This window comes from Raphanus sativus, chromosome 1, assembly GCF_000801105.2.
Source record: "Raphanus sativus cultivar WK10039 chromosome 1, ASM80110v3, whole genome shotgun sequence".
NCBI classification, from domain to species: domain Eukaryota; kingdom Viridiplantae; phylum Streptophyta; class Magnoliopsida; order Brassicales; family Brassicaceae; genus Raphanus; species Raphanus sativus.
The window spans coordinates 7,797,554-7,824,162 of record NC_079511.1 but is presented as its reverse complement, the minus strand read 5'-3'; the positions used below and the strand labels follow the sequence as shown (position 1 = coordinate 7,824,162).

At 38.1% G+C, this 26,609-nt stretch overlaps 8 protein-coding genes across 9 annotated transcripts; 4 read left to right on the top strand and 4 right to left on the bottom strand.

Moving 5' to 3' along the window:
• Positions 1-18: 18 nt before the first annotated feature.
• Positions 19-2,453, top strand: LOC108835198 (glyoxylate/succinic semialdehyde reductase 2, chloroplastic). Its single transcript, XM_018608508.2, has 12 exons — positions 19-310; positions 450-531; positions 656-721; positions 791-866; positions 964-1,019; positions 1,186-1,270; positions 1,352-1,412; positions 1,518-1,570; positions 1,654-1,724; positions 1,802-1,874; positions 1,957-2,061; positions 2,145-2,453. The coding sequence occupies exons 1-12, from the start codon at positions 172-174 to the stop codon at positions 2,307-2,309; spliced, it is 1,032 nt and encodes a 343-aa protein (XP_018464010.1). The 5' UTR covers positions 19-171; the 3' UTR covers positions 2,310-2,453.
• Positions 2,454-2,570: 117 nt separating this feature from the next.
• LOC108861526 (heterogeneous nuclear ribonucleoprotein 1) lies at positions 2,571-4,602 on the top strand. 2 transcript variants are annotated; one of them, XM_018635446.2, is made up of 7 exons: positions 2,571-2,641; positions 2,786-3,003; positions 3,096-3,136; positions 3,294-3,457; positions 3,531-3,639; positions 3,713-3,882; positions 3,968-4,602. In XM_018635446.2, exons 2-7 carry the CDS (start codon positions 2,792-2,794, stop codon positions 4,391-4,393), a joined length of 1,122 nt encoding a protein of 373 aa, XP_018490948.1. In that variant the 5' UTR covers positions 2,571-2,641; positions 2,786-2,791; the 3' UTR covers positions 4,394-4,602. The 2 variants fall into 2 exon arrangements, with proteins under 2 accessions (XP_018490948.1, XP_018491020.1); XM_018635518.2 differs by having other exon boundaries at positions 2,579-3,003.
• Positions 4,567-7,209, bottom strand: LOC108861431 (putative pentatricopeptide repeat-containing protein At1g17630). Its single transcript, XM_018635330.2, has one exon. The coding sequence runs from the start codon at positions 7,196-7,198 to the stop codon at positions 4,994-4,996; it is 2,205 nt and encodes a 734-aa protein (XP_018490832.2). The 5' UTR covers positions 7,199-7,209; the 3' UTR covers positions 4,567-4,993.
• Positions 7,210-8,472: 1,263 nt separating this feature from the next.
• On the bottom strand, positions 8,473-9,536 carry LOC108852921 (NDR1/HIN1-like protein 6). The gene is given in 2 exon segments (XM_018626427.2): positions 8,473-9,100; positions 9,103-9,536. Coding segments are annotated over 2 exon segments (774 nt in total). The 5' UTR covers positions 9,434-9,536; the 3' UTR covers positions 8,473-8,657.
• Positions 9,537-12,838: 3,302 nt separating this feature from the next.
• LOC108844292 (disease resistance protein Roq1) lies at positions 12,839-17,076 on the bottom strand. Its single transcript, XM_018617524.2, has 3 exons — positions 16,767-17,076; positions 14,445-14,976; positions 12,839-13,862 (listed from the first exon to the last, which is right to left on the bottom strand). The coding sequence occupies exons 1-3, from the start codon at positions 17,074-17,076 to the stop codon at positions 13,196-13,198; spliced, it is 1,509 nt and encodes a 502-aa protein (XP_018473026.2). The 3' UTR covers positions 12,839-13,195.
• A 952-nt stretch (positions 17,077-18,028) lies between these two features.
• On the top strand, positions 18,029-19,194 carry LOC108859422 (50S ribosomal protein HLL, mitochondrial). The gene is made up of 3 exons (XM_018633323.2): positions 18,029-18,062; positions 18,498-18,586; positions 18,688-19,194. The coding sequence occupies exons 1-3, from the start codon at positions 18,029-18,031 to the stop codon at positions 19,171-19,173; spliced, it is 609 nt and encodes a 202-aa protein (XP_018488825.2). The 3' UTR covers positions 19,174-19,194.
• A 586-nt stretch (positions 19,195-19,780) lies between these two features.
• On the bottom strand, positions 19,781-22,635 carry LOC108811353 (protein phosphatase 2C 7). Its single transcript, XM_018583401.2, has 4 exons — positions 21,287-22,635; positions 20,736-21,083; positions 20,553-20,658; positions 19,781-20,474 (listed from the first exon to the last, which is right to left on the bottom strand). The coding sequence occupies exons 1-4, from the start codon at positions 22,049-22,051 to the stop codon at positions 20,140-20,142; spliced, it is 1,554 nt and encodes a 517-aa protein (XP_018438903.1). The 5' UTR covers positions 22,052-22,635; the 3' UTR covers positions 19,781-20,139.
• A 332-nt stretch (positions 22,636-22,967) lies between these two features.
• LOC108844283 (U-box domain-containing protein 35) lies at positions 22,968-26,575 on the top strand. The gene is made up of 11 exons (XM_057008684.1): positions 22,968-23,433; positions 23,526-23,620; positions 23,714-23,835; positions 23,922-24,134; positions 24,218-24,410; positions 24,498-24,554; positions 24,632-24,709; positions 24,822-25,232; positions 25,304-25,667; positions 25,745-26,205; positions 26,296-26,575. Exons 1-11 carry the CDS (start codon positions 23,277-23,279, stop codon positions 26,308-26,310), a joined length of 2,166 nt encoding a protein of 721 aa, XP_056864664.1. The 5' UTR covers positions 22,968-23,276; the 3' UTR covers positions 26,311-26,575.
• Positions 26,576-26,609: the final 34 nt, after the last annotated feature.

Below are 26,609 nucleotides of genomic sequence, written 5' to 3'. Positions count from 1 at the left end.
TTGTTGTCCTTTCGAACTCTGTGTTTCTGTCATTTTGTTCGTCAGTAAATAGATAAATAACGAGATATTTTTACGCCTCGAGATGTGAGCCAAGTCTATAAACTTACAGACACACTGGCCACTGTTTGTGTTCCATTATCTTCTTCTTCTTCGTCTTCTTCTCCAAGAGCAATGGCTTTGTGCTCGATCTTATGCCCTCGTATCCCTGTTCGATTCAGACCTAAACCCGTTTCTCCTTTCTTCTCAAAACCTATGTTTCCCCTCTCTTATAGGGTTTACTCTTCTCTGCAACCTACTCCTTCTACCAAAGGTACTCTCTTGTTTTGGTTTATGCCTAAACATGGGTGCTCAATTGCCATATATAGGTCTTGTTGGTTTCTCAAAACCATGAATTGATTGTGCTCTAATGCTAACTTAATGAACTTGGAATGGCTGTTTGTATATGACAGATGAACTTGGAAGTGTAAGCATTGGGTTTCTGGGTATGGGAATCATGGGTTCTCCAATGGCACAGAACCTCATCAAAGCTGGGTAATAAATACTCTCTTTTGCTATACCTTCAATAAAGGAACGATTTTTAGATTTTGGGGGGGGGGGGGAGTGTTATGTGTAAATGATACAATTCAACTTTGATCTTTTGGTGCTTGGTTGTTAGGTGTGATGTGTCTGTTTGGAACCGAACTAAGAGCAAATGTGATCCTCTCATCGGATTAGGAGCAAAGTAAGAATCTAAAATGCTTTTCTTTTAAAAAGAATGATGTGATTAAGAAACTTTTTTCCTGTCTTGCAGATACAAGTCTTCTCCTGAAGAAGTGACTGCAACTTGCGATCTCACATTTGCAATGCTAGCAGATCCTGAGAGTGCAGTGCGTATGTTTCACTTTTTGTTTGTTTGTTTGTTTGTTCATCTTCTTCCAATCCCATTTAAAAAGACAGAAAACTATGTTATGCTTTCTCTCTCAGATCGATGTTGCTTGTGGAAAGAATGGAGCCGTATCTGGAATTAGTTCAGGAAAAGGGTACCTGCCACCTCTACTAATCCTTCCTGAGATTTATGTTTGGATTCTTCTGGCTTTGACTCGTGTTTGTGTTAAAATGTTCCAAGTATCTGAATGAACAGCTACCTCAAAGTCATTCTTCTCTTTTTTTTATATGGTAAGAATGGGACTTGCCTTGCTGATGCAGGTATGTTGATGTCTCAACCGTTGATGCTGCCTCGTCGATGTTAATCAGCAAGCAAATAAAGGATACCGGAGCACTGTTTTTGGAGGTAAAGAGACTTTAAAAATCCAAACCTTTTAAACAAATGGGGGCTGTTGCTTCAGTCACCGTTATTGATTATTATTCACAGGCACCAGTTTCCGGTTCCAAAAAGCCTGCCGAAGATGGTCAGTTAATATTCCTCACTGCAGGTTAGCACTGGCCTTGTATTATCTATGCTTATCATCATTTTCAGATCATGTTAGTCTTGTTGTAAGTTGTAACATGGCTAAATGAAATGATATTAACAATTTCAGGTGATAAGCTACTATACGAAAAAGCTGCTCCTTACTTAGACATCATGGGAAAGGTATTTCTTTTTTCGTTTGCTTCCACTTCTTCGTCTCTCTTCTGGTTAATAAACTACTAGTTTGCATTTTTATATGATCTCAGTCAAGATTCTATTTGGGTGATGTTGGTAATGGAGCAGCAATGAAACTTGTCGTCAACATGATCATGGGAAGGTATGATTGATTTCACTATTCATGGATTCATTTCTTGGCAAATATCAGACTCTCCAGTCTCATTCAATCTTTTGCAGTATGATGGCATCATTCGCTGAGGGAATACTTCTAAGCCAGAAAGTAGGACTTGATCCAAATGTACTGGTCGAAGTAAGTTTTAAAACACCCTTTCTTCAACAGCAATTCCCCTCTCAAATGTGGTATTAACCTGAGGGAAAAAAAAACTCTGCAGGTTGTCTCACAGGGAGCCATCAATGCGCCAATGTACTCACTTAAGGGTCCTTCAATGATCAAGTCAGTGTATCCTACAGCTTTCCCATTGAAGCACCAGCAGAAGGTTTGTACTTTGTAAAGTAGTGTTATCTCATCGTTGAGAACTCTCACAAAGACTAGATTTTATGTTATGCGTGATGTATATAGGATATGAGACTGGCACTGGGACTAGCTGAGTCAGTTTCTCAGTCAACTCCAATTGCGGCTGCAGCAAACGAGCTTTACAAAGTTGCCAAGTCATATGGTTTGAGCGATGAAGATTTCTCTGCGGTTATTGAAGCACTGAAAGCTGCAAGATCTCAACAAAGCTAAAGCTTTTAAAAAGATTCGTTCTTTCTTTTCTCATTTCTATGTGGAAAAGAAAAAAAGAGAGTTTCTTTGTTGTTATTGTATGTAAAGATGTCAACTTTACTGTTAAAACTTAAAAGCGTCAAACACAATTCAACCTTTGATCTCCTCTGATGTTTTGACTAATAAAGTGATAAAAGAATTGTTTGACCAACGTTGACCACATTTGATACGATGTCGTTTTCGAGTATTCCGATGATTAAGTTGATAACGCCGAATCAAAAAAATAACTTTGTTCAAAAGAAACTCTTCGCCTGAGCTTGTTCGTTGCTGTTCTCCACTTCAGACATATTTGTGTAGGGTTTCTCTCGTTAAAAGTTCAGAACTTTCGGATCAAAGAATCGGAAAGACACAATTGTTTTACTTGTTTGTTGTTTGAGGGTTCATCGGGAGAAGGAGAAAGTTAAGGTTTTTCTCTGTGTGTTTTGATTCATCTGCAGTGATCGATGGATTACAACTCAGGTCTTAGTGGTTATGGTGATGACTCCTACCATCGTCACCCGCAAGAAGAACAGCTACCTCCGTCGGATTATGTAGTTGAGACTGTTGATGATGATGACATGAGGAACGGTGGTGCAGCAGCTGTAGATACTGGTGGGATGCAGGTGAAGCAATCTAGTGACCATCGTCAATCTTCTTCGTCCATGTGTGCTCCTGGGTTAGTGACATCTTAGTGTTTATACTTTTTTTTGTTTTGTTTTGTTGGGTTGTATACTTTTCATTTTGATGGCACGTTTTGTGTTGTGTTAGGAAACTATTCGTAGGTGGAGTTTCTTGGGAAACAACTGAAGGTAAAACATGTTTTTGTTGTGTCTTTTTCTTTGTCTGAAAAAGTTGAGCTCCTTGGATTCTTAAAACGTTGGGAAGACTCAAAAGGTCTCTCTTGTTCTGTTGGTTTATTTTTTCTTTGCGTTTTGATTCCATTTGCTTCCATTTTTGATAATTCAGAAACTTTTGGCAAGTACTTTGAGAAGTTTGGAGAAGTTGTAGACTCTGTAATCATGAGAGATAGAATGACTGGAAAGCCAAGAGGATTTGGGTTTGTAACTTACGCTGATTCAACTGTTGCAGAGAAAGTTTTGGAGGAAGAGCATGTAATAGATGACCGCAAGGTAGTTTATCACCTAAAGTTTCTCATTTCTTAACTTGTTGGATGCTTTTATTTAATTCTTACTTATATGTTAGGTTGATCTGAAAAGGACAGTTCCTAGAGGAGACAGGGATACTGATTTCAAAGCGGTATCAAAAACTAGGAAAATCTTTGTTGGTGGACTTCCACCGTCTTTGGAAGAAGGTGAAAGGTTCTCTGTTATGTCTGTGGTTGTTTAACTGTTTTGCTGATAATGTTAGCTTTTCATATTTTGTAGATGAACTGAAGAAGTATTTCTGTGTATACGGTGACATAATTGAGCATCAGATTGTGTACGACCACCACACTGGAAGGTCAAGAGGCTTCGGTTTTGTAACCTTTATGACTGAAGATTCGGTGGACAGACTTTTCTCCGATGGAAAAGTCCATGAGCTAGGTGACAAACAGGTAACTAGTAGCAAGTTTTCAAATTTAAGCTAAAGAAACGTAGTTACTATTTAGTGATCTTAAGACATTGATAATGACTCAATAGGTCGATATAAAAAAGGCTGAACCAAAGAGGACGGGAAGAGATAACAACTTTCGCTCCTATGGGGCTAGTAGCAAGTATGGTCAGGAAGATTATTATGGTGGGCAAGCAAATGAAGATTACAATATGTTTGGTGGTTATGGCGGTTATGGAGCAGCCTACGGGAACTCCATGGTTAATGCCGCTGGATTTTATGGTTACGGTGGTGGGTATGGGTATGGTTATGGTTATGGCTATGGAGGTCAAATGTTTAACCCTGGCTATGGAGCTGGCGGTTATAGCAATATGGGTGGTGGCTATGGTGTTGCTGCGGCAGCTGCTTATGGAGGTGGGAAAGTTCATGGAGACAGCAACAGTGGCTCAAGCAGCGGCAGAGGCAACGGGACTAATGGTATAGGACCAGGTCGATACCATCCTTATCAGAAGTGAGAACTTCAGGCTGCTGCATAGACTTTGTAAAAAGATTTTTTTTGTGTTTTGGGTTCGTTTTAGTTTTTAAGGAACAATTAAGACTTGAGAGATAGATTGGTATAGTAACCAATTCTTCACATTCAACTGCTGCGAGGGGGACCTGCTTGAATCCAAGCATGTTTATGGATAGATTGGTGTTGAAATTATTTCATAAATTTTGAAAGTAATGTACTAGTATGATTCAACTTAAAACAATAATAGTAGAATTTCAGCTAGTTATGGTTATGCACACCATCATCTTTGTCTTCGAGGCTGATTTGTGTGACCATGAACCAACTGGTGGTTGTTATAGGATTCTGTGTGATCTTCAGTGCCAGATTGAGCGTTCCAAGGCTGAACTTGGTTCTGCAGCAGCTGGACAGACAATAGGGTTCTTTATAGCTTTGCCTACGATCATCATTTAGCACATCAAAGATAACGCCGTGGGTTATCAGCTCTCTTCACTTTTGAGACTAGTTTAGTACTTGGTCACTGCTAGTTTGAAAGGTATTTAGCAAGTTGCCTGGTAGGTTTTGTTTCTTGTGCATCTTCCTAGTCTGAGCGGGATATAATCATTTCTTACGCTATCCACAAGTCAAGATCCTCCCCGTAATTGCTCTCATCGTGTGTAGGGCCTTTCTGCCACACATGACTAACCAAATCCTCAAGAACCGGGTAGACGCTCGCAAACTCGCTATGTACTGATGATCCTGATGAGAATTTGAACACTTTCTTCTTTAATTCAATCCAACTGCTTCCAGACAGTTTCTTAAGATCCTTTTTCTTGGCTAAAGCCCTAACCTTTGCAGATTCTTCCCATTTTTCGCTAGCAGAGTAAGTATTAGACAGCAACATATAGCTTCCTGTCTTCTCCGGTTCTAGACCAAAAAGCTGTGATGCTACATTCTCTGCAATGTCCATGTTTTTGTGCATGCGGCAAGAATTTAATAGAGCTCCCAACACACATACGTTAGGCTCCATCGGCATGCTCTCCACAATCTCGCTAGCTTCTTTCAGAAACCCTACACGACCAAGGAGGTCAACAATACATGCATAGTGCTCTTGCTGTGGCTCTATTCCAAACTTGTTGCTCATCGAACTGAAAATCTCACGTCCCTCTTCAACCAGCCCTGCGTGACTACAGGCTGAAAGAACAGCTACCAAAGCAATCCCATCAGGATGTAAACCGGATTTTATCATTCTATCGAACATAGTTAGAGCTTTCTCACCAAACCCATGCATACCATAACCTTTGATCATCGAGTTCCATGAGATCAGATCCTTGTCCCTAATTGCTTCAAAAACTAAATTCCCCTCGCTGAGTGACCCGCATTTGCTGTACATATTCACCAATGCATTCTGAACAAGAATGTTATCGCTCATCGAGGTTCTAATCACATGTCCATGGATTTCTTTCCCCGGATTCAAAGCTGGAAGCTCTGCACAGATGGACAGTACACAACAAATCGTCACTGAATTAGACAAAACTTCCGAAAACTGCATTCGCCGGAAATATTCAAGCGAATCATCTCCTCTTCCTTGCACGTTACACCCCTTGATAACGGAAGTCCAAGTAACCACGTTAGCCTTGACGTTACAAAACCCATTCATCTCCTCCAACTCTGTAAACAACGAAAGCGCCTCGTCGAGTTTACCAGCATCCACCAACGATGTTATCAAAGCATTCCAGCTCTCTATACCTTTGTTCCTTATCTGCCTAAACAACTGCTCAGCTTCTTTAACCCTCCCTTGCTTCCCGTACACGTACGTCAATGCGTTCTTCGAGGGCAAATACTCTTCAAACCCACCTTTTACAACAAACCCATGAACCTTCTCAGCAGTACCGAACGCTCCTAACTCAGCACACACAGAGAATAAAACAGCAAGAGCTTCCCCACTAACTACATTCACACTCATCCTCATCACCTCAAAATACTTGACAACATCCTCAAACTTCCCACACTGAGAATGACAAGACAAAACCGAAGTCCAAGTCACTTCATCCGGTACAAACTCCTCGCGTCGCATCCACTCAAAAACCCTAACAGCACCTTCGCAGTCACGCCCCTGAGAAAAACCCGAGATCATGACGTTCCACGATATACGGTTTCTCATAGGCATTTCGACGAACACCTTGTACGCATCTTCCACCCTTCCCGCCTTTGGGTACAGCGCGAGCAACTCGTTCGCCACGTGGAGATTCTCTCGCAAACCGATCTGAATCACATGACTATGAAAAGCTCTGCACGAACCGAAACGGCCTGAGTAACGACAAGCTCGAAGGATCAAGGGTAAGATGAAGCCGTCCCCTGTGAGACCTCGCTCGCGCATCGCGTCGTAGAGGTCGAGAGCGTTCTCGTGGTGTCCGTGAGAGACGTTGGATCTCATAATTGAGCTCCATAAACGCAGATCGGAGTGTAACTCGAGCGGAACAGTGTCGAACACGTTGCGTGCGTCGCGGAGGAGTTCGAACAGGGTGTAAACCGAGACGAGCTTCGCAGGTAATGATGACCCGGAACGGTATATGGAATCGGATATAAGTAGTTGGGTATGGACTTGTTGGCATTGCTGAGCTGTCACGCATGATTCAAGAACGTGGTCGAAGTAATGCAAGAGGGATTGATGATCGTTATCGGTCGTAGGGGACAGGCATGAGGAAGCTGAAACAGTCCTCTGAGGAGAGATCGGTGTGTACGGACATGGATAAGTGTAGAAACAGCGGTTACGAAGAAGACGCGAAGGGATTTCTTGGAGACGAAACCGCCGGGACGAAGCGTGAACCATCAAGTCGTGGAGGGAAAGTTTAAATGCTGTGAACACGCATTAATATATTGCATCCTTGCTCTAAGTAAAAGTGAAAATAAATTACGCGTGACCTAAAAGTAAAAATTAACGCGGGCGGGTTTTTTTTTACCAAGGCGCTCTCTTTTGTTAGTGGCTAAAAAGTCAAACATGGACATCTAATAACATGTGGTGGTCACATGTTTTATTCTTTTTGGTTATGTGACGTTATCATTTTGATTCTAAACACTTATTGACCCCATTGTTGATACTTAATTAATTGTTGAAATAAGCTTTCGGTATTAACATATTTGGCTTTACTGTTTGCCACATGAAATTTCTAAATACCATCTTCTTCTTTGTTGGCATCATCACATCATCTTCTTTTTGTGCTAAATTAATTAGTTTTTTTCTTATGGATCAAAAATTTAGACTGGTTCATAGTTAATTTAACCCCAAATTACGTAAATTATACCAAAACTTCTATTTGCACTATTCCACTCGCATGTATAGATATTCTTCTCAACTGATTAAACTAACCAAATCAAAACAAAAGCTGGTTTTCTGAGTTAAAATAAGAAGATTTTGCAACTGCTTTATTTTTTAAAATATTATTTTGTGGAAATGAACAAATTCCGTCGCATGTTAGTCGTCGTTTTACACTACAACACCTAATCTCCTTTTTGTTGTTGATAATTACATAACACCTGCTTTTGAATCATGAATCATCGTAGCTTTGCTTGTGCTTGTTAAAGTTAAATCGAACATATTCACCGACACCTTCTAGACTTTATCAGCAACTTCGTGCCCACATTTTTATTAATAAAAATACACCATCCAACAGACCTGGAGATTAATAATAGACCACCAATTATATGAATGTGAATTCATAGCGAAGCAATAGTTGATAGGGTCTTAAGAGTATGTTATGAGTATATTCTCATACACACATGGACCACATGGCGGGCTCAATTAATTGTTACAACTAAGCTATAGCAACTAATAAGAGTAGCTTGGCTTAATTGCCTAGTTAAGAGATTAATTGTCCATAACACTTATAGTAGTGGTCACCGCACTTGCATTATTACCATATTAATTAAATAAGTATAGCTGCGTTTACTTGTCGCATTTCTTTTGTTGGTTGTGCCCTAGATCAACACCTCTCTTAATCAAATTCGAACAGTAATTATAACTACAATCAACTGATTTAACTTGTTTGTATAACATTTTACAAATCAAACATTTTTCTGGAGAACTAGTAATCAGAAAATCAGTAATGCTCAGACCGAACACAAATATATTATATTATCTCATTTACATAAACCAAAAAATAAAGTCTGACAGGAATCGAAGGAAACTGTATATGAAATCAAATTAAGAAAAACGAAAAACTGAAAACAATGGAAGACGAAGAAGAAAACTACGAATGTGAAATTACATTTCTTTTCTTTTACCCCAGCGGTTAAAAAGTGAATTTCCAGATCTTGATCCTAAGATCAACCTTACACTTAGCTGCGGAAGTAGCAGCCGTGGTCGCCTTCTTCCCCGTAGGAGCCGCCGCTTTAATCCCTTCGCAAGTAACCCTAATTCCAGACTTAGGGCTTTTCACAGATCCCATCTTCACTTTCACCTTCGTATCGAGAACAATCTTAATCGCCACCGCTTTCTTCGCCTTCAGCTCTCCCTTGAGCTTCCCCGCCGACAGCTCGTCGAGATCTCCCGGGGGACTCCCGATCGTCGATTTCAGCAGAGTCGTGTTCTTCTTCCCGTGGAAGAACGACGGGATGGAGCCTTTGCCGATGACCACGTCGTCGTCTCCTGGGGAGGTTTTGAAGACCGTGATGTCGGTGGCGTCGTAGTCGAACCCGACGTTCTTGTTCGGGTTCTTGGCGATGACGGAGAGGAGATGGCGGTGGTGAGGTGGTTGGCGGAGGTGAAGTTGAGGGAGGAGACTTTGAGGGAAGAGACGGTGAAGCTCGGCTGTCGAGGACGGTAGATCAGGTACACGACGGCGGACGCGGCGGCGGCGAGGAGGATCAGGAGGATGAGCACGAAGATCGTCCAGCAGCAGCAGCGGCAGCAGCATCCGCGGCTGTGCGTGCGGCGGTGGCGAGAGGCTGGTTGACGGTAAGCCGGGCGGTTCGCGTTGTAGAGCTGAGCTTTGTTCGCCGGGAAGGTCGGGTTTGCGGTGGATGCCCCGGGAGGTTTCGACGCCGGGTAGACTCTGTCGTCTGTCATGTCGGAGATTCAGAGAGAGAGAGAGAGATGAGATGAGTGGTGAAAGGTAATGGCGTTTTAAATGATTGTGGGAGAGTTACAGACTTACAGTGAAGCTTTTGAAGTTTTTTTTTTTTTGTTCTCTGATGGCTGATTAGTTTAATAATGAAAGTGGTGGAGAATGAGAGATGAAGCGATGAAAAAAAGCGACGGAGACCGACAAAGAGAGTGACAGCTCAACGCGGGAAGAGAGACATTACGCGCGTCCACATGAGCGCGTTCGTGTCACGCTTTTCGGAGAGTAAGTAGCATGTTTATCGCTAAGACTCTTAACTATCGCTTAAGTGGGCCACATGAAAGAAGAGAAACAAAAAAGAGAGAGAGAGAAAGATGAAAAAGCAGCGACACATCTCCTCTGGCCACTTTCTTTGTGACACGTACACTAAGCAGCGTTCCTTCCCGTGCTTAATTAAGCTACATCCCTTCTCTTTTTTCCTTTTTTTCTTTTATTTTAATAGCAACTAGATCTTGACCCGCCCAACCGGGCGGGTATTTATTTTATGTTATTAGCTTTTTATTTATAATGATATATTTGTAATATTTAAACATAAATTTAGATTGAAAATTAACATTTTTAGTTATAATAAAAATTAAAAGTTTAAAAATAATATAGAGATGGATCATATTTTTTTCCAATTCCAAAATCTTAGCATTCTTAATAACAAATAAAACAATTTATAAATACATAAAATATATAAACATATTTGAAATTAAAATAAATTTGTTATAAAAAAATCTTACGTCATTGTTGTTTATTTCTATAGTTTGACCCGTGGCCGTATAAATATTTGCTTTCACTTCAATTTTTTTCTTGTTCTAATGATAATATCTATATATATATTTTATATATATATATGTATTACATAATTGTTAGTATAGCATTTTAAAACAATTTTTTATTTATTACTTTAAATAGTTATATTATGTGATTTTAATCGTCTATTATATCACAGTGTATCATATAAAAATCTAATATTTATAACTAATTGGACTTATATTATAAAAGTGTTATACTAACAATTTATAAATAAATTATTTTATATTTTATTTATATGATATATAAATTTGATTTTGATGTGTGATTTTTATTTATTATTTTTATTAATAAATATTGAAAAATATAAAAATGTTAACAAAAAATCTATAAAGGAATTTATTTTGGATAAGATTCATTCTATTAAAGAAATCTATTGTTTAAATTAGGAAAGACATTAAATACTTAAATCTATCATTTAAATAAGGAAAAAACAAATTCTCTACTATCTTTGTTACCAAACAATTTTTTTTTTTTAAAGACTGCTATCCCTATTACCAAACAAAAGCTTAAAGTACTTCTACTTTAATAAGATAGATTACTTTTAGCAACCCTTGTTAAGAGACACCAATAAACCTGCTTAACGGTGCAAAAAGTCACGAGGGTTCCAGTTGTTATTTGCTAAGCATTTTTTTTGGGTGAGATTATTTAATACATGCATATTTTTGTGAACCGTTCTAATCGTGTTATATCTATTTACAGCAAATATATTGCTAAATTAGTAGAGTATATCACATATTTATATCAAATGAAGAAAATATATAGAAAACAAAATTTGTGAGATATGTAGGTTTTGAGTTGAAACGTGAAATCGTACACCAAACATAATTGTCTTTGTATTGAAGCAAAGATATGAAAGTTCCTTTCCAAATTAAAGAAAAAGAGTGATGCTTAGTCCCTTTCTCATTTAGATCTTATTTAAAGCAAGCAATTTCATATATTTAAGCAATGTTAAAAAAGAGCGTTAGCTGAGTTTTTATATGGGGTTTTCGTATTTACTTACATATATGTAAATACGTGGTGAGAAAAAGAATTCTTTAAGGCGAATCCGGATATGAGTTATTGCTTTCGGCTCTTTTGAATGTTCAGAAGAGGGTCTATCTGTGGGATGTACCTCCACCTAGGAGTTAGGCTTGTGTCATCATTGACCCGAGTTTAACCCTTTTTCATTTGCAAAAAAATGAAAAAAAAAAATTCTTTAATCTAGAAAAACAAAATATTGCATATTATCGTCACTGTCACATACGTTTAGAATGGAGCAACATTGCATATGCATGTGATATGAATCATATGATTGATCTCATCCTTTAATATTACGAAATGTAAGAAAACTTGCATGCCGTATGTTTGGTTTGAATTTTTATCATAAGATAAATATACACAACATTGACAACAATGTTCTTAGTTTAAAAAAAAGGTAATAATATACTTAGCAAAAAAGACAGTAATAATATTGAAGCCGGTAATGAGCGTGTAGAGAGGGTAACCAACTAACCATGGCTATTAAGGATTTAAGTTATATTTGACCAAAAAAGGATGTAAGTTATTAGTCAACGGTATACTGTTCACATTTTTTACATTCACTAATAATACACACAAAAGGGCTTACGATGTAAACATTCTTCCCCTGCAAACAAGTAGAGAGATTGCCTGAAAGCATTGTTTTCAAAATCGAACCGATTCGATAGTTAGACTAGATTCGATCATGAACTGGATATATAGTTAGATTAGGTCTAATAACTAGTTCGACCATAGGATTGGATTTTAAAGTTATTAAATTGATAAAAATCATTAAAACTATCAAAAATCTATAAATCATCCATATAAACATAAAATTAGTTTATATTTATAATATTTTTACTTTAAAGTGTATGAAGTAATAATAACTTTTTTTGAAAAATTTCCTAAAAATTATATAGATAGTATACAATATGCAATTTTTAACCATATGCATATATGTCTGAGCGTTCAGATTTCAGTTCGGTTCCGGTTCAGTATTTTTCGTTTCATATTTTGGTCCTCGAGATATAGAAACAAGTTAGTTATTTAAAAAGTTTAGTGGTTTTGGTTCAGTTATTTTGGTTTTCGGTTTGTTCCGGTAATAATATTATGAATCAGTTCATGTACGAAAAAATTGGTTCTAATTCGGTTACATATTTTTGGTTAATTTCATATATTGTAAGTAAAAAGCAGATTTTTTCAGTTTTTCGGATGAAATATTGAGTAATTCGGATAATATTTAAAATTTCAAATATAAAATATTTGGATAATTAAATTATTTTGGGTACTTCAAATAATTTTAAATATTTTGGATAAGAAATTATTAGAGTATTTTGTTTTCAGGTATTTCGGTTTATAAGTAGTATTTTAAAAAATATTTTGTAACTTTAAGACTGAATATAATTAATATTTTGTATTTTAGAAAGAAAAAAACAAAACAAAACAAGAGGAAACACACAGAATAAATTTCTTTATTGATAAAATATTTGTACATCAAGAAAGGTCCCAAACAGAGCAAAAAAAATAGTCTGTAAGGAAGTGACTACAGAAACATGCAGAGAGCTCTCGTCTATTAGAAGAATTAACACAATATGCTGGGCTCTCTAATGAATGGTGATGTAATCACAAAGGCACTAAGACAAACGCAGAGTATAACAGTGTGACATGAAGAGACGGAGAGAGAGTGCCCAATGATTCATTATACCAAGACAGAGAAGCTCAATGACTAAAATAATAGAGCTCTCCGTGGCTTGGTATTGGATCAACCGTGGATATAATACCTTTTGTACACTAGCTAATATAGACAAGTCACAAACTCCTATTTCTAATATGTATAATAAGCAAAGAGCTCACGTCTATTAAGTGACTCTAAGACGAACCTAACCGTTCCATGATCAGAGACAGAGTTACTATTCAAGATCAGTCCCTGATATCGTCGAAAACAACTCGGAACAATCATAAAGGTCTCTCTCTCTAAAGGCGGACTGACGAAAGAGTTGACGAACTTCAAAGCATCTCAAGCACTCAACTTCATACACAACCTTTATCCCAAACCCAACAAGAAGCTGTTTGTCATGTGTAGTTATGATAACTATACTACCAGGACCAAAACAGTTAAAGTCTTCTGCAAGAGCATCTAACTGTTCGAGTTTATCAACGTTGTTAGCCACAAGCAGAACTCTCTGACTCATGAGCCTTGTTCTGATCAACCCAGAGGTCTTCATCGTCGAGTACCCTCCTTGAATCCGTATTAGAAACTCTTCTCTAAGATTCGACATTTGACAATCTTGAGGAATCCCTTTGACGTTTTCGAGAAAGCATTTGCTTTGGAACTTCTTGTGGATTTTCTTGTAGACGAATCTAGCTAGAGCTGATCTTACACTGCTTCCTCTTGCCCATATTCCAATCAGTCTTACACCTTCATTAGAATTCAAAGCTAATAATGGATACAGCTCTTTCATGTGTGCGTCAATCCCAAGCTGGTAACTGATACCATCATTTGATGGTGTTGCAGAGAGTAACAACATGTTTGATATTCTCTGAATAATCTCATCAACTAGCTTCGAGTCATCTTCCCTGAAACAGAGAAAAAAAGTTATATGGTTAAATACAATAATTATTTTTAAATCTAATATCTAAAATAGCCCAAAATACTTTATCTAAAATACTGAAAACATCAAAATATCTAAATTTAAATATATGAAAATATCTAAAAATAATCAAAATATTGAAAATACCCGAAAGACATATGGGTCCTTTATCCAAATGAATCACTTTCATGTTTATTTTAGATATTTGATAAGTTTTTATTCAAATTTATATGTTGTATATTATTTTACTTTTAGATTTTGAATTTCTTATGTTTTGAATATTTTAGATAATTTAAATAGATATTGGAACTCAAAATATCCATGAATCATTTTCATGTTTATTTTAAATATTTTGTAAGACTTTTTTCAAATTTCTATATTGTATATTTTTTTTTTTAGATTTTGAAGATTTTCGTGTATATTTTATTTTTTGAATATTTTATATAATTTAAATAGATACCCCAACCAATCTGAACTAAAGGCAAACTAAAATTATAAATACTAGAAAACCTGAAACCCGAATAGAGATTCGGTTCGACTTGTGAAAGATAGCATGATGTGAAAGTACCAATCACGAGAACAATGGCCAGAGACACTAGCCAAGTTGGTCAAAGCTTGCCTCCATGACACAACAGTCTCATGATCTTCCCTCCCTTCATGTTTTGTAAACTGTTCAGCGACTTTTTCGATCTGTCTCCTTACATGAGAAGGCTCGACGTTGTAGAAGATTGGCATAACGGTGAGGGAACCTTGTTTCTCGACGTCCATGATCTTCACTAGCTCATGGAGACACCAGGGAGAGGCAGGATATTTCTTGGAGACAACCACGACGGCGATCTTGGAACCTTCGATGGCCATAAGGAGATCTGAAGAGATACGACGGCCACTCTTGAGTTCAACGTCGTCTTTGAAAGTTCGAATACTCATTCGAATGAGTTCTTTGTAGAGAAAGCTGATGAAGATTCTGCGAGTGTCCTTGCCTCTGAAACTCAGAAAGACATCGAACTTTTGGGGGGTAGTAGAAGAAGACGATGAAAACATTTGAATTCGAGTAAACAGTGATCTTTTTTTATTTAAAACTTTGGAAGAGCGATACGTAACTTTTCATGGGGATAAGCTCGATGATATATAACTTGAGGTACGCATTTTTTAAATCAAAAAGAACAAAAATACTGAGAATTTCCACGAAAATGCTGAGAACTAACCAAGAAAAGATGTTGAAAAGTCATAAAACAGAACGGGGTTAAAGATGAAAATCTCCATAGCACATATTCGATTTACTGGTCTACCGTCTACATATTGTGCTTGATGAGATATGCAATGCAATCTCGTATTGCATAAAATCATAATATATATTTCTAACCATTTGGAAATTTTCAAAGTATGTATGTATATTATAAAGTTATGTAGAATTATTAACGTTTTAGTGATATAAACGTGCGATTGTAAGCAAGACAGAGGCGCGGAATAAACGGTAGGGTGACGGTTGATGCTCTTCAAACATAAAAACTGTCTGTGGTCGGTCGGTGCACAACTGATAAAGATAATTAATATTTTTATTACCGTATGAGTTAAGGTCAATAACGTAATGGATTTGATAAAATCGAACTGACTTTTTCTTGAATATGATATCTAACAGAATATTAATTTAGATATTCAAGATAGTTTAATAAAAAAAAGTTGACATTAAGACTGAGAAAGTAAATAAAAGGTTATATCTGTTGTGGTTACAAAAAAGGGGTTATATCTGTTGTTGGTTAATGAGAGCGCATATGAAAAAAAAATATTAACGAAACACTCATACTTCCGTTGGAGTTTAGCATCTCCATTGGTGAGTATTAAAAGATATCTAATAATGTTAGAAAACAAAAAAAAAGTTCAAAATTAGGAGAATGAAAACATATTGCAACGATTCGGCGCCTCCGCTTGATGCTTGACGCCCACGCTTCCGAGTTCACCTCGTAAACTTAAGTGTAGAGATACTTCTGAAAGTGTTTCAGATACTTAAAATCACATTTAATCCTTATTTACTGGTCCATTTATTTAAAAAAAAAATTAAATTAGTAATAGCAATTAAATATCATTTTTTTATTTTTTTTAGAAACTAAAAATAGTTTCTGACGAGTCGCTTAGGGGACATCCGATAAAAAAAAAGAGTTTCTGACCAATAAGATTGCTCTTATAATTTCGGATAGAGAAAAATGACTGACCATTAATAATGTAGTTACGGCAGTCTTCCAAAATACGTACGGTGACAGGTTCGGTTATCACGGTATTTTATAGCAAAGTGGTAAAAATCAATGCCAATATACACACAGGAAAAAAACGCATGAACATGTGATAGGTCTCAAAGACTTAAAAACAAAAACACAAAAGCTTACTGCAATTTTCTCTTCATCTCATTCACTAAGACTCACGTTTCTTTAATACACGGACACAATAACCACATAACTGCCAACTAACGTATTGAACAAGTAAGTGGGAGACACTACGCCACTACGCCACTAGGCCACTTCTCTATATCCTCTTTGGCTAAATTGACACTGGTTTAATCTGGTTATGATCTTATCAATACTTCACCCTCCAAAGAACCTTGTCCTCAAGGTTCTTGAACCTCGTCCACGATCGAATGGCCGTTTTCTATTGATACAATCTCCGCATGCTAGAGACAAGACGACCTCCACACGACTACAAAGCACATGTGATGAAAGTTGTAACCTCCACTGCAAGAAACAAGATCGAGGTAGAAGACCATGTTCCGGAGGATTTGAAGACGTAACTTCAGTTCTTGGCTTAGACGAGTTAGATCGGCTATGCACTCTTTGTTTTTTGGTCTGAGCAGTGGGATGTTGGCGTCTAGTTTGAATCGGCCGAGCTTGTTGGTGTTTACGTGACGTTGCATATCGTTTGAATGGTGAAGTCGCATGTCGACGAGATTCCTCACGAACCTGCGTATCCCTTGCTACCTCCACAATTTGTTTAGCCGGTTGGGTTGATCTCTTCACCCTTCTTACCGTCTTTGCCGTCTCCCTCTCCATCTTCCACGTCCTCATCTTCTTACTCCAACTAGCTGTCTGATCCTCCCAATATTGTGCCATCTTCTTGAGCTCATCACGAAAAGCAACAAACTCCTTCTCCATGGCTGCTAGCAAAACCACCATTGATGGCTCACGAAAAAGAGCATAACACTCTTCATTCATGGTTTGTAAAGTATGGATTTGATACCACAAGTGTGGTCCGGATCAAAACCAAAATTTGCTTTGATGCCAATTAAGGCCCCTCTTCAAAGCTAAGAGATTTTGCTCTGATACCAAATGATAGGTCTCAAATACTTAAAAACAAAAACACAAAAGCTTACTGCAATTTTCTCTTCATCTCATTCACTAAGACTCACGTTTCTTTAATACACAGACACAATAACCACATAACTGCCAACTAACGTATTGAACAAGTAAGTGGGAGACACTACGCCACTACGCCACTAGGCCCCACTTCTCTATATCCTCTTTGGCTAAATTGACACTGGTTTAATCTGGTTATGATCTTATCAACATGACTCTGAACGTCGCAAGAAGATGTTGAGGACTGGGAATCAATGTCTACATATTGTCCGGAGATTTCAGAGATATGTGGAGATAAAGGTGATCGACGATGCTGCTTCACCAAAGACAAAAAGAGATTGGAACGTAGTAGCTTTTTCACCCGTTCTTGTATTGTGCATGGTAAACTTGAGTAACAACTCACATGTTTTCTAGTCTCTTAACTATAGAAATATCAGTGTTTTGAGTATGTATGCTTGAGGTAATTAATTGTAAGTAACAAATTGCGTAATGCGTAGATATAAATTCCTTTAAAATGTGGCCATCAGAGGAAAATAAAAATAAAACCAATGTGATCTTGCAGGATTCAAACCTGCGCGGCCAAAGCCCACGTGATTATCAGACAAGCCCAATAACCACTTAGACTCGTTCACTTCTGTCAATGTAAGTGTTTTCTACTTTACTAACCTTTTTTAACCATTACACAGAGCCTAGAAATATGATATTTGTGACGAGAACCCTAATATATCGGGGCTCCTTTTAAAGTAGCTAAGCACAATTGTGTGCACAACACTCAAAAACCATTTATACCTAAACCTCTATAGTTGCAGAAATGGCGACAGCTTTAGTTTCCAGACTCACCAAAGGTAAAAAAAACGTATTCATCTCTTATGCCTTCTCATACAGCGACTTGCTAATTAACTTATGGTTTTATGTTTTCTTTTGTGAAATTAATTTCTTCCAAGGAAAAAATGATCCTATACTTAAAGCCATTATAGCAATGAAAGTTTCTAATCATGTCACTATATCAAATAGTTTTACAAAGACATGAATGATTTTTAATTTTCTAAGAAATTCACAAAGTGCTCTAAACAATAATGGTGCTCTTACATCTTTTGAGTTTGGCCGGCAAAATATGTATGTAGAATACGATATTTGAGAAGATGTGATGTTTGTTTGGTTTAAAAAATCCGATCTTTGAGAACTTATCATGAAATGTAGACTCAGAGAGTTAAACTTTTATCCATGCTTAGTTATCTTTTTGCTGAGAATCTTTGTGTGGCTCATGTTAATACGAGCAGGACGTTCGTTGCTTGGAGGTCTTACCAATGCTTTATCTGGTTTGATGAGTTCATCCACTGGAATGATGAACGGAAGCATCCTCTCTCAGGTTAATATCATATCTGACCTTGGTGAAACTTTATTTTTTAAAATTATGAGAGAAAACATGTGAACTGTGTGTCCCTTGATGATGATTTCCAATTATGGCAGCAACAAAGGACGTTCATTCAAATGGGAACGGTACTCAACGTGGTGGATAACTCGGGTGCAAAGAAGGTGGTGTGCATCCAATCTCTAAGGGGAAAGAAAGGAGCAAGACTTGGCGATATCATCATCGGTTCAGTGAAAGAGGGCTTACCAGAAAAGAAAGTGAAGAAAGGAAAAGAGAAAGACGGCGCCGTACCAATAGGTAAAAAGTTCAACTGGAAAGATGACATACCAAAAGGTAAAGTGCACAAAGGGAACGTCGTGTACGGTGTGGTTGTGCGCGCTAAGATGCAGAAAGGGCGTGTTGATGGAAGCCAAGTGTGTTTTGATGACAACGCCATCGTTATTTTAGGAATTAAGGGACGCAAGAATAAGTATGAGAATGGTTTCTACCAACCGATTGGTACTCGTGTGTTTGGTCCTGTCCCGCACGAGCTGCGCCAAAGGAAACAGCTCAAGATCCTTGCCTTGGCTCAGGACCTTGTTTGAGACTATACACACCACTATTGCACCAGCTCCTATTATTATGTATGCTACTTAATTAATCCATTCAGCAATTAGACTTTTGTTTGATTAATTAAAGCTATTTACTCCCTCTGTTTTTAAAAAATGCATATTCTGGAAAAAATATTTGTTTCAAAAAGATGTATTTTTTATATTTTCTATATAAAAATTGTAATTTTCAATAAAATTAATTGAATTTATTGAAAGACTATTAGTTAAAATGCATTGAAATTTGATAATTTCTAAAAACAATGCATGATTAATGTGTTTTCTTAATATGTGTGAAAACTCCAAAACATACATCTTTAAAAGTACAGAGGGAGTATATTCCTTTATGCAATTAGTTATTACTTTCTGCTCCCCCTAGTGAAAAGAAACATTATGAAAATGGAGAGACTTCTAAATATTACATGAACCACCCTCTCTTAACCCCATTGTTTATATACTATAAATCAGTTTATAGCATCATCCTTTTTTTTTTTGGTCAAATCAGTTTATTCAATAAATCATCTCTTAACCCCACTTTATAGCATCATCCCTTGTTACAACAATAGCAAAGACAATAATTTATCTATTTCAAGAAGTATATATATACATAAAAGAAGATGGCATTACATAAAGTAGTAAGGTCAGTTTGAGATAAATTCCAATTACATCTTTCCTTAAGCCACATCTCAAATATCACACAACAACCATCTACATTTTATAAGACCAGAGGAAAAAAACATTTCTTCTATTCTTCTTATACATAACAAACATACACATTCAAGTCCATCAGAAAAAGGGATGGACTTTAGCTATCATCACCATATCATCAAGGTCTCTTAAGTTCTTCTTCTCTTCAACATTTTCACTTCTTATTTTTTTTTATGTAAAACTTGTGGAAATTAAAAAAATAAAAATAAAAATTATAAAGTATTGTAAGAAGAGCTGGGAGCGTACACTGTTTTTTCAAGATCTGGTCTTGAACTTTCTCTGAGCTTTCAGGTCGACCACTATGATAGAGATGTTGTCTTTGCTTCCCTTCTGAATAGCGAGTTTGGAGAGATAATCAGCTGCAGCTTGGCAAGCTTGGTCTTCCCCTACACCTCTCTCAGCTAAAGGCAACGCTCCATTCTTCTTGTGCCACCATAAGATCCTTTTCCTCGCAAAGTCACAAGCATCTTGGTTACTTATCACGTCCCATAGTCCATCACTGGCCAGTATAAGACACTCGTCTTCTCTTGCTCGTGGCATAAACGTCACTTCAGGATCTGGTATCACATACGGCTCCAGATATTCATCTCCTGGAAAAGATACAGAACCATCCTCTTGAGGAAAATGTAATGATTTTGCAGAGAGAGTAATAGCAGTTTTTGACATACCGATGGATCTTGACATGGCAAGAACGCCGGAAACACGTGCACCTTGCCATTGTATAACTTTCCCTCCAGCTCTCTCTATTCTTGCATACTCATCCTCTCTATCTGGCTGCAATAAAGAGGAAAAAAGAAGTAAGAAAATATCTCAGATTATGTACTATTGAAGGAAAAGGAAGATTGTTTTACTTTGTGATCAACAGATAAAGGCATGGAGTCTTTGCCACGGAGTAGGACGGCTCTTGAATCACCACAGTTTGAGACTATTATATGTGATGAGCAAACCAGAGCAACCACAGCAGTTGATCCCACGGTTTCAGGGGAAACAGCCTCAAGAACCATCTTATCATCACCAACAACAGGTCTGCTGATTTTCCCTTTAACTTCATTATCAACCTTTAGATAGCATTCGGTAAAAACTTTCTCCCACTGAACCTGCCTACCCTCCCCAGTGTTCCTCTCGCACAGTTCTTCTTTAATCCGTTCGATCTCTTCAGCCAAAGCAAAATGGATCCTATCATGACAATAGTCAGCAACCTGCAAAGAATCCCATTTCCACCAAAGCCATCATATAGTATTTACATAACAACCTGCAATGCATCCCATTTCGAGTAAAACCCAATATCATAAATACATACAAACCTACGGCAAGTGGCAACAAAACATAACACTTCAAATGTCTTTCCCGGTTCCTAGTGATCAATCAAACTCTACTGCTAAAATAAAATCAATAAGCATACCTGAGGGCCTCCATGACCATCATATACACCAAAGAAGTGACTAGTGAGGTGTGTGAGACTTGGACTCATCCCTTCATGATCTCCCATAAGCATTTTAATTGGTATTTTCAGAAAATGAGGCAAAGCACTAACAGCATCCTCCATTTCAGATCTCCCACCGCAGATCGAAACAGTGCCCCAGAGAGGTATACATTCTAGCTCATAGACACTCCTGCTTCCTCTCGCACCAACGTTCTGAGCTTCTTCAGGCAACCTAATGACCACCTCCGAAGCTGTTGTCGCTTCCATACTCACATCGTGATTCAGACTCGTGATAAGGACTTCAGCTGTTGGAACCTGATCTATGGTCGTCTCGTTTACGATGATCGCAGTAGCGAGAACCCTCCCGTTATCTATTTCGACTGTGTCTGGCAGCAGAGTTATCTCAGACCTAGCGTCCACAACTATCAAACCCTCGCTTATAACAGTCGCCTCATCAGATACTAATACCTCATCTTCTTCTGATTCTTGGACAGCTACGCTAAAATCAGAAGACAAGGATCTAGCTTCAGGTAGTGTTTTGTCTTCTGAAACATCTTCCTCCATCATCGTATACTCAACCTCTCTGTTACTGCTGTAACTTTGATCTTTCTGATGGGACAACATGTCGACTGCATCAGTGACGTTCTTCATCTCGGTGATATCTAAGGCCGATGAGATTCCTGAGTCACAAATCGTGTTGGCTAAGCTAAAAGTCAGTGCAACTGCTGGTGAAATCTCTTCCATGAGCTCCTCTTTTATGCTTTTACTTCCACCACAACACCTTGACGGCTACACAAACCTTCATCTTCTTCTACTCCTTTCTTCTCTAAGTCATGGTCTGATGATCTTTGGTGATAATACTACTATACATCCAACTCGGTAAACCCTAAACGCCGTCGTTTTACACACTAGCCTGGCCAAAAGAGCAGCGAATCAAGGAGAAGTGAGTACCTCTGCTGAACAGATCTGACGGATCTAAGGCGATGGATCCTCTGTTATCTGATGGGGAAGATCTCTCTATAAGCTCTTGATCTCACCGAACAAGAAAGACCAGAGAGACACAGACCCTAAATTAGAAACCCCCCAAAGATCAGCCCTTTTTTGTTCCTTCCCCAAAAGAGACAGACACAAAGCTCAAAACTTTATCCAAAAAACAAAAAAACAGAGGATCAGGTGAAACTGAAGAGGAAGGACAATAACAGAGAGGGTTTCATGAATCAAGCAGACCTAAAAAGTCGAAAACTTTAGAGCTCTTTTATCTTTTCCAAAAACGAAACATGGGTTCTCCTGGATCTAATGGTCTTCTTACTACTACCCCCACCACAATAAAGAAGATAAAACAGAATAAAAAGAAAATAAAAGAAAATAAATAATGGAATAATTAGGAATCCCAAATTCTTTATGTGACAACGACCTTGATCTTAACACGTTTGCTCCTAATCAAATTATTTTAAATTAATTAAAAGCTTTTCTTCTATATTATTCAATAGTGGCGAGACAGATGTCCTTTCCTCTATAAAAGGTCAATACTTTGCTCAAATCTTTTGTTTTTTTTTTGCCTTATTATTTAAGATAAAGATCATTAACTTAATCTTTACAGAACATACAAAGACTTGTCTTTCAAATACAAATTTTACAAGATGGAATTTTCTAAAAATATGAGTCAACTAAACTTTTTTTTTTTAAGTCGTCTCTTTTTCTTTTGTTGCTTCTCTGTTCATTTAGACTAAAGCTGTTAAGAAATTACTATAATTAGTAAACTGTAAACCACCATTTAAAAGCTTTGAATTCTCTCAACAAACAGAACAGTTCAAATCTGTTTCTTCCTCTGTTTGTTTTCATTTCTTCCCTTTTCATTCGGTCTCCTTGTTTCTTCCTCTTCTGAGACTAAAAGTCTTTATACGTTTGCTTGAGAAACAAGTTTCACACGTATTACTACTTTCTCTCAGGTGTACAAGAAAAGAAAAGGATGGCTGCAAGAAGAGTAAAAGGAAGAGAGAGTAAAGGGATGACAGCCATAGCCATTGATAAAGACAAGAACAGCCAACACGCTTTGAAGTGGGCTATTGAGAATATTATCATCGATTCTCCAAACTGCATCCTTCTCCATGTTCAAACCAAACTGAGTAATATGGCATCCTCATCATCCTCATCATTGTCTATATCATTATCATCAAATTCAATGAATCGAACAATCTAATGGGAAGTCTCTAAACAGGAATTGGTGTAGGAGAGAACAACACAGAACAAGACAACGACGAAGAGGCGCATCAGTTCTTCCTTCCCTTCAGAGGATTCTGCGCTAGAAAAGGAGTTAGAGAGATCAATCCACTCTTTCTCCTTCACATTTTTATACAAAAACAAGTCTGAGCTCGCTCATACATGTGTGTGTGTGTGTTTATACAGATTATAGCAAAGGAGGTTCTGCTTCACGATATTGACATCGCAAGTGCAATTGTTGACTACATCAACAACAACTCCATTGCAAATATAGTCCTTGGAGCCACTGCCCGAAACTCCTTCCTCAAGTATCTATTTTTTTTTTTCTCTCGTATATAATCTCAGACATAACTTCCAATAAGTGCTAAAACTCTCTGTGATGGTCTTAAATCAGGAAGTTTAAGACCGTAGATGTGCCAGGGACTCTGCTTAAAACAACTCCAGATACATGTGCTGTCTTTGTTGTGTCTAAAGGAAAGCTATTAACAAGCAGATCAGCGAGTAGGTCTCATACACCTCAACACTCTCCCCAGGCTCCAAAACCATCCACACACTCTGCTATATCCGATCCTGGCCCGACAAGCCTTACTTCCAATGATTCCGGAAGGTAACTCATTAATCAAACATCAAAGTTGTCATCCGGTTCTGTCTGGTGTGTGAATACATAAAATATTTTACCATTTCTTGCAGGTCATCTCCTGCATTAAACGGAGGTTTTTCTCAACCTACACCTCATCACAATCCATCTCATTTTAGGAGTTCTCCCTCAAGGTTTAGCAATGAACTCTCTCCCAGCAATCACAGTGGTGAGTCAAGTGAGAGTTTCTACAGCATCCTAGGACGATCCACCTATGGAGGAAGCTCCCACTCTTCTACTTCCATGGTTAGTATAATATTCTCTCCACGTTTCAGATCCACGTTTTGCTCCAAGTTGCCTGGCCGTGTTGACATTTTCTTTCGGAATCTGCAGTCTGAGTTAGCAGATGGAGAGGAACGCTTTTCTGGGGGCAAATATATCACTGAACAGGTAAATAATAAACATTTCGATTTGGTATTTCCGGATACTGAGATGTTTCTGTTCTATGTGCATAATAATACGCTCAGAATCAAAACCTTGAAGAAGAGGTGAGAAGATTGAGACTCGAATTGCAACAGTACAATGTGTCCACGGGCAGAGAAAGTGTAAGATTACTTATATACTTTCATGTGCACAACTGACAATGTTTCCTTGAAAAAGGGTTCCAGAGATGTGTGACTAACTTTATCAGACGCTGAATGAATAATATGCGTGTAGGCCCCTCATCTTCAAGGACCTAGTGCTGCCGCCGATTCTGTAAAGCTTGAGGAAGCAAAGGCAGCAAGAGATAAGCTTAGGGCATTGTCTGAGATGGATAAGCAGAAGAAAACACAGAGTGAGATCCAAGCTGTTGAAATGGCACACCGTCTTGCGGAGATGGAGTTGCAGAAGGGAAGACTTGCGGAGATGCAGGCCAGGTTCAAGGAACAAGATATGGCCAGTAACGTGTCTTACAGACGATACAGCATCAAAGATGTGGAAAGTGCAACCGACGGTTTCTCAGATGCTCTAAAGATTGGGGAAGGAGGGTATGGACCTGTGTATAAAGCCGTCCTCGAGAACACTTCTGTTGCTATCAAAATCTTGAAGTCGGATATCTCACAAGGCCTGAAGCAGTTTCAACAAGAGGTTATAATAATACAATTTTGAGGTATTGCAAGTCTTCTCCATACTAATACACACGTTTTTTTTCTCACTAGATCGAGGTTCTAAGTTGCATGAGGCACCCTAACATGGTGATCCTGCTCGGTGCTTGCCCTGAGTATGGTTGCCTTGTGTATGAGTATATGGAAAACGGAACACTAGAAGATCGTCTCTTCTGCAAAGACAACACTCTACCGCTAACTTGGAGAGAACGGTTTAGAATCTCTGCTGAGATTGCCACAGGGCTTCTTTTCCTCCACCAGGCCAAACCTGAGCCGCTAGTACACAGAGATCTGAAGCCAGCAAACATACTGCTGGACAGACATTTGAATAGCAAAATCAGTGACGTTGGCTTAGCTCGGTTGGTACCTCCCGCTGTTACTGATAGCTTCACCAATTATCACATGACAGCTGCAGCCGGTAAAAATACTTTCAGTTTACCTTTATTACATCACCTTTTTGATGTCCTAACAAACATGGACCACTTGCTGAAACAGGTACGTTCTGTTACATTGACCCTGAGTACCAGCAAACGGGAATGCTTGGAGTGAAGTCTGACTTGTACTCATTCGGTGTGGTGCTTCTGCAAATCCTCACGGCTATGCCAGCGATGGGATTAAGTCACAGAGTAGAGAAAGCGCTTGAGAGAAAGAGACTCAGAGAAGTTTTGGATCCCAAAATATCAGACTGGCCTGAAGAGGAGACTCAGGTGCTAGCAAAATTGGCTTTACAGTGCTGTGAGCTGCGGAAAAGGGACAGACCTGATCTTGCTACCGTTCTGTTGCCTGCACTGAGCAAGCTAAGGGAGATTGCAACAGAGGACCATGACGACGACAGAATATTCTCTGTGCCACGTGCTCACAGTTCGGTGGTTCATGACGAAGATGACTCCGATAGAATATTGTCAGTGCCACGTGCTCACAACTCGGTTCCCCGTTCCCCAATATCTTCCTCTCAGGTTGGTTTCTTCAGAACCTGCTATTAAAAGATTTATAAATCTTTGATTCCTGAGTCTTTATTTCAATCATTTTGTTTGCTATGTAAACAGAGGATGATGCATTGAAAAAATATCCTGTTGATGATCTTGCTCAAGTGTGAGCATCCAATGCCATCCCCATACTCTACCAGAAGAAGGCGTCAGGACAATGAGAAACTTTGAGCAAGAATCTTAAAAAAAAACTTCGTGCTACACCCAAAAGTTCATCATTGATGTCGGACATTCTATCTTTTGTATCCTAATTAAACACTTCAATTTTTTTCGGTCTCATGAAAACAAACACTTTGATTATGGAAGAGCTGTCTAGTCCTTGTTGAATCAAGTCACCTAACCTACACTCCATCTGTACTTCTGTAGCACATATA

Coding starts and splice junctions, on each gene's coding strand:
- LOC108835198 (XM_018608508.2), top strand. CDS start 172: ATGGCTTTGTGCTCGATCTTATGCCCTCGTATCCCTGTTCGATTCAGA. Junction 311..449: donor ACCTACTCCTTCTACCAAAG/GTACTCTCTTGT, acceptor TGTATATGACAG/ATGAACTTGGAAGTGTAAGC. Junction 2,062..2,144: donor CATTGAAGCACCAGCAGAAG/GTTTGTACTTTG, acceptor TGATGTATATAG/GATATGAGACTGGCACTGGG.
- LOC108861526 (XM_018635446.2), top strand. CDS start 2,792: ATGGATTACAACTCAGGTCTTAGTGGTTATGGTGATGACTCCTACCAT. Junction 3,004..3,095: donor TCGTCCATGTGTGCTCCTGG/GTTAGTGACATC, acceptor GTGTTGTGTTAG/GAAACTATTCGTAGGTGGAG. Junction 3,137..3,293: donor TTCTTGGGAAACAACTGAAG/GTAAAACATGTT, acceptor TTGATAATTCAG/AAACTTTTGGCAAGTACTTT.
- LOC108861431 (XM_018635330.2), bottom strand. CDS start 7,198: ATGGTTCACGCTTCGTCCCGGCGGTTTCGTCTCCAAGAAATCCCTTCG.
- LOC108844292 (XM_018617524.2), bottom strand. CDS start 17,076: ATGAATGAAGAGTGTTATGCTCTTTTTCGTGAGCCATCAATGGTGGTT. Junction 14,977..16,766: donor CAAACGATATGCAACGTCAC/GTAAACACCAAC, acceptor CCCCATGAAAAG/TTACGTATCGCTCTTCCAAA. Junction 13,863..14,444: donor GGCCATTGTTCTCGTGATTG/GTACTTTCACAT, acceptor TCTCTGTTTCAG/GGAAGATGACTCGAAGCTAG.
- LOC108859422 (XM_018633323.2), top strand. CDS start 18,029: ATGGCGACAGCTTTAGTTTCCAGACTCACCAAAG. Junction 18,063..18,497: donor AGTTTCCAGACTCACCAAAG/GTAAAAAAAACG, acceptor TAATACGAGCAG/GACGTTCGTTGCTTGGAGGT. Junction 18,587..18,687: donor ACGGAAGCATCCTCTCTCAG/GTTAATATCATA, acceptor CAATTATGGCAG/CAACAAAGGACGTTCATTCA.
- LOC108811353 (XM_018583401.2), bottom strand. CDS start 22,051: ATGGAAGAGATTTCACCAGCAGTTGCACTGACTTTTAGCTTAGCCAAC. Junction 21,084..21,286: donor ATGGTCATGGAGGCCCTCAG/GTATGCTTATTG, acceptor GATTCTTTGCAG/GTTGCTGACTATTGTCATGA. Junction 20,659..20,735: donor CTTTATCTGTTGATCACAAA/GTAAAACAATCT, acceptor TCTTTATTGCAG/CCAGATAGAGAGGATGAGTA.
- LOC108844283 (XM_057008684.1), top strand. CDS start 23,277: ATGGCTGCAAGAAGAGTAAAAGGAAGAGAGAGTAAAGGGATGACAGCC. Junction 24,135..24,217: donor ACTTCCAATGATTCCGGAAG/GTAACTCATTAA, acceptor CATTTCTTGCAG/GTCATCTCCTGCATTAAACG. Junction 24,411..24,497: donor CCCACTCTTCTACTTCCATG/GTTAGTATAATA, acceptor CGGAATCTGCAG/TCTGAGTTAGCAGATGGAGA.